The following is a 4,428-nucleotide window of genomic DNA, read 5'->3' on the forward strand; positions in this document are numbered from 1 at the left end:
CCGGTGGTGAGCCCGCCGCCCTCCGGCCCGAGTCCTGCCCCGCGCCGGCCGGCGCACCACGTGTCCGCGCTGCCCTTCGCCCGCCCGCCCGGGGCCGGCCCAGGCGGCACCGGCGAGGCTTTGGTTTCCCTCTTCCCCGGCCGCTGTAATTGTAAACCGCCGGGAGCCCGGGGCCTATATTTATCGAGAAACGCGTGTCCCCAAGGCCGCCGTGGGCAGCAGCATCTGGCTGCCTCTTGAATCTTGAAGGATTCCCCCCCCCCCAACCCCTAGTTTAATTTTTGGGTTCTTTTTTTAGTTTTTATTTTTAAAGACTTGAAGCGTCCAGCCAGGACAGCTTGCAAATTACAAACTCTCGGGGAGGACCAGAGATATATAAATTATTACTGTTGTTGTTATTATTTTTCTGCGAGTCTTTGTCTTTGAGGTTTTGCGGTCCCGCGTGAGCCGTCCCCGCACGCTCCGGTCCCGCCTCCCGAGCGAGCCCCGCTCCAGCCGCTCCCGGTGCCACCTGTGCGCTGCGGCGCGGCCCCGGCTCTCCCGAGCCCCCTTTTGTCCGGCGGCGGCCCCCCCACGTGAGAAGTCCTCCTGGCGGGGCTCGGGGTGGTGGGGGGCGGGGAGATGAACGCTGCAGCCAGCAGCTACCCCGTGGCCTCCCTGTACGTGGGCGACCTGCACTCGGACGTCACCGAGGCCATACTGTACGAAAAGTTCAGTCCGGCGGGGCCTGTGCTGTCCATCCGGGTCTGCCGGGATATGATCACCCGCCGCTCTCTGGGTTATGCCTACGTCAACTTCCAGCAGCCAGCTGACGCCGAGAGGGCCTTGGACACCATGAACTTCGATGTGATTAAGGGAAAGCCAATCTGTATCATGTGGTCTCAGAGAGATCCCTCTTTGAGAAAATCTGGTGTGGGGAATGTCTTCATCAAGAACCTGGATAAATCTATAGACAACAAGGCCCTTTATGATACTTTCTCTGCCTTTGGAAATAGTCTGTCCTGCAAGGTGGTGTGTGATGAGAATGGTTCTAAGGGTTATGCCTTTCTCCACTTGGAGACCCAAGAGGCTGCTGACAAGGCCATCGAGAAGATGAATGGCATGCTCCTCAATGACCGCAAAGCGTTTGTGGGCAGATTCAAGTCACGCAAAGAGCGTGAAGCTGAGCTTGGAGCCAAAGCCAAGGAATTCACCAATGTGTACATCAAAAACTTTGGAGAAGAGATGGATGACGAGAGCCTGAAAGAGCTATTCAGCCAGTTTGGTAAGACCCTCAGTGTCAAGGTGATGAGAGACCCCAGTGGGAAGTCGAAAGGCTTTGGCTTTGTGAGTTATGAAAAACACGAGGAGGCCAATAAGGCTGTAGAAGACATGAAGGGAAAAGAGATCAGTGGGAAAGTTATATTTGTAGGCCGTGCACAGAAGAAAGTAGAACGTCAGGCTGAATTAAAACGGAAATTCGAGCAGCTGAAACAGGAGAGAATTAGTCGGTACCAGGGAGTAAATCTCTACATTAAGAACTTGGATGACACCATTGATGATGAGAAATTAAGGAAAGAGTTTTCTCCATTTGGATCAATCACCAGTGCTAAGGTAATGCTGGAGGATGGAAGGAGCAAAGGGTTTGGCTTCGTCTGCTTTTCATCTCCTGAAGAGGCAACCAAAGCAGTCACTGAGATGAACGGACGCATTGTAGGCTCCAAGCCACTGTACGTTGCCCTGGCCCAGAGGAAGGAGGAGAGAAAGGCTCACCTGACCAACCAGTACAGGCAGCGTGTGGCCGGGATGAGAGCGCTCCCTGCCAGTGCCATTTTAAATCAGCTCCAACCTGCAGCTGGCGGCTACTTTGTGCCAGCAGTTCCACAGGCCCAGGGAAGACCTCCATATTACACACCTAACCAGTTAGCACAGATGAGGCCTAATCCACGCTGGCAGCAAGGTGGGAGACCTCAAGGCTTCCAAGGGATGCCAAGTGCTATACGCCAGTCTGGGCCTCGTCCAGCTCTTCGCCATCTGGCTCCAACTGGTAATGCTCCGGCCTCTCGTGGCCTCCCTACTACCACTCAGAGAGTCGGTGTTCCCACAGCCGTGCAGAACCTTACGCCTCGTGCTGCAGTTGCTGCTGCTCCTCGGGCTGTGGCCCCATACAAGTACGCCTCCAGCGTCCGCAGCCCTCACCCTGCCCTCCAGCCTCTGCAGGCACCTCAGCCTGCAGTGCACGTGCAGGGCCAGGAGCCCCTGACTGCCTCCATGCTGGCCGCTGCGCCCCCCCAGGAACAGAAGCAGATGCTGGGGGAACGTTTATTCCCTCTTATCCAAACAATGCATGCCAATCTGGCTGGAAAGATCACAGGAATGCTGCTGGAGATCGACAACTCGGAGCTGCTGCACATGCTGGAGTCCCCAGAGTCTCTCCGCTCCAAGGTGGATGAAGCTGTAGCAGTTCTGCAGGCTCATCATGCCAAGAAAGAAGCTGCCCAGAAGGTGGGCGCGGTCGCTGCTGCTACCTCCTAGACAAGGGAAGGAAGATGAGTCAGAAGCCAAATAACCCCTCATGGAATTCAGCTCAAGGTTTGAAGACTTCCTAGCTTGTCCTATGGACCTCAACACCAAGAAACAGAAGTTGCAAATTTAATAGGTCATTTTGTATCAAAAGGTCAATTATGAAGCACCTAGAATTTTTCAATTATAAGAATATATTCTCTGGGTTCTACTTTGGCCCAGTATTAACTTTTTTTTTTTCTATTGTGGGTTTTGATTATTCCCACCCCCAGAAATTGGTTTTGATGTACCCAAGTCTTAAGTTTCTCAATAAAGGGGAAAAAACCTCCATAAAAAAAAAAAAAAAAAAAAAAAAAAGAAGCCAAATCCTTACCACACCATCCCATCTCCCAACAGGCTAAGTTCACCCTTGCCCAAAGCCCTAACCTGGGCTGCTGCCTACAGTGTCAGTATCTCTGCTTATTCAAAATATGCTCATAATATTCACAATATCATCCACTCTAACATCCTGATTTGGAGAGAAAGGGGAGCCCTCAGCTCAAAAGGGACCCCACCATCACTTCCCTCTGCACTCCAGGCGCTGGCTCCACTGTAAAGGTCATCCACGGGACAAAAATACATCTCCGTACTTAGCAACTTCGCTGACACCAGAGCCCGTGACACAGCCCTCTTATGCCCCAGTGCTCTACACCAATCTCTCCCTCCAGCACCTAAGGAGCACGACGATGCTGCTTGTTCCTCCTGACCAAGTCTTTCACTGCCCCAGGCTCACCACCCAACATATCCTCTCCTACCTTCACTCTATATTTCATTCTCCCACCCATACTTTATTTTCCTGCCTAAAAATAATTTTATAAACCACCTTATAATAGCACACATAACTTTCTCTTCAACTTTCTTTATAATTCTAAGCCTTCCAAAACCTCCACCTTTTTTTATTACTTGCATCTGGGTATCACTGTTATTCTAGCTTTCCTAACATTTTTCTTTTTAATGTGTTCTATTATCTACTACCTACCATCAATGCAAGATGCAGCTCTCACGTTAAAAAGGAAAGAGATAGCTTATTCTACAGTCAACTATGAGTGACCATGGCCTGAGAACACTAATCTAGGTTGCCCCAATTCCATGTTCGTTACAATTTCATGAATATCTTTGTAGATACAAGGCAAAAGAAAGTCATAAATCAAGGCACTTTTAAAATACATTGAATGACCATCAGGTAGACGGGTTATAGAAAAGCTGGGACATATCCAACACAGGTTTAAAATACTCTCTGATGAGCACTTGAGTTTTTGGAAGTTCAAGGGTCTGTCAGTAAATTCCAAAAAGGTCATACCTGATCACCTGATAGTCTCTAGGATATTAGGTCAGGCACAGAGGTAGCCAATAAATGGTCATTGAGGGCTGTAGTAGTCAGGGTCTCTAGAAGAACAGAACTGATAAAATGAATTATATTAAAAAGGAAATTTAATGGATTAGCTTAAGGCAGTCCAAATAGCAGTTGCAGGCCCAAGAATCAAGGAACTGAGTAGTTGCTCAGTCAACATGGCCAGATGCCACAGCAGTCCCAATCCGGCGCCAAAGGCCTGGAGGCTTCCAGGGGAGTCACTGTTTTTCAATCTGCACTGACCCTGGTCTTCAGTCCAAGCTAGCATTCATTCCATGCTGAAAGGCAGCAAGGAGCGCCGCAGCCAAGTGGAAGGAAAGAAAAAGAGGGCTCTTTTCACCCAGAGCTTCCATATATACACTTCTCTGAGAGGTGCAGCCCGATCTGGGAGAACCTCAGAAACCTCAGAACCTCTGGAAGCAACCTCAGAAACCCACCCAAAATGGATTTCTGTGGTTTACTAAACAGATCAAGTTGACAATATGTTAACCATCACAGGGGCTAAAGGTAGTCAAAGGTCATGTGGCTCTGGCATG

The 4,428-nt window shown here is 50.0% G+C and overlaps 1 protein-coding gene across 1 annotated transcript; it reads left to right on the forward strand.

Moving 5' to 3' along the window:
- The first annotated feature begins 314 nt into the window (after positions 1-314).
- On the forward strand, positions 315-2,812 carry LOC123459556 (polyadenylate-binding protein 4-like). Its single transcript, XM_045146501.1, has one exon. It carries the CDS (start codon positions 622-624, stop codon positions 2,512-2,514), a length of 1,893 nt encoding a protein of 630 aa, XP_045002436.1. The 5' UTR covers positions 315-621; the 3' UTR covers positions 2,515-2,812.
- Positions 2,813-4,428: the final 1,616 nt, after the last annotated feature.

This window comes from Jaculus jaculus, chromosome 3 (genome assembly GCF_020740685.1).
Source record: "Jaculus jaculus isolate mJacJac1 chromosome 3, mJacJac1.mat.Y.cur, whole genome shotgun sequence".
Taxonomy (NCBI): domain Eukaryota; kingdom Metazoa; phylum Chordata; class Mammalia; order Rodentia; family Dipodidae; genus Jaculus; species Jaculus jaculus.

What these genes read in the sequence shown, in the direction of transcription:
- LOC123459556 (XM_045146501.1), top strand. Translation starts at nt 622, where the DNA reads ATGAACGCTGCAGCCAGCAGCTACCCCGTGGCCTCCCTGTACGTGGGC.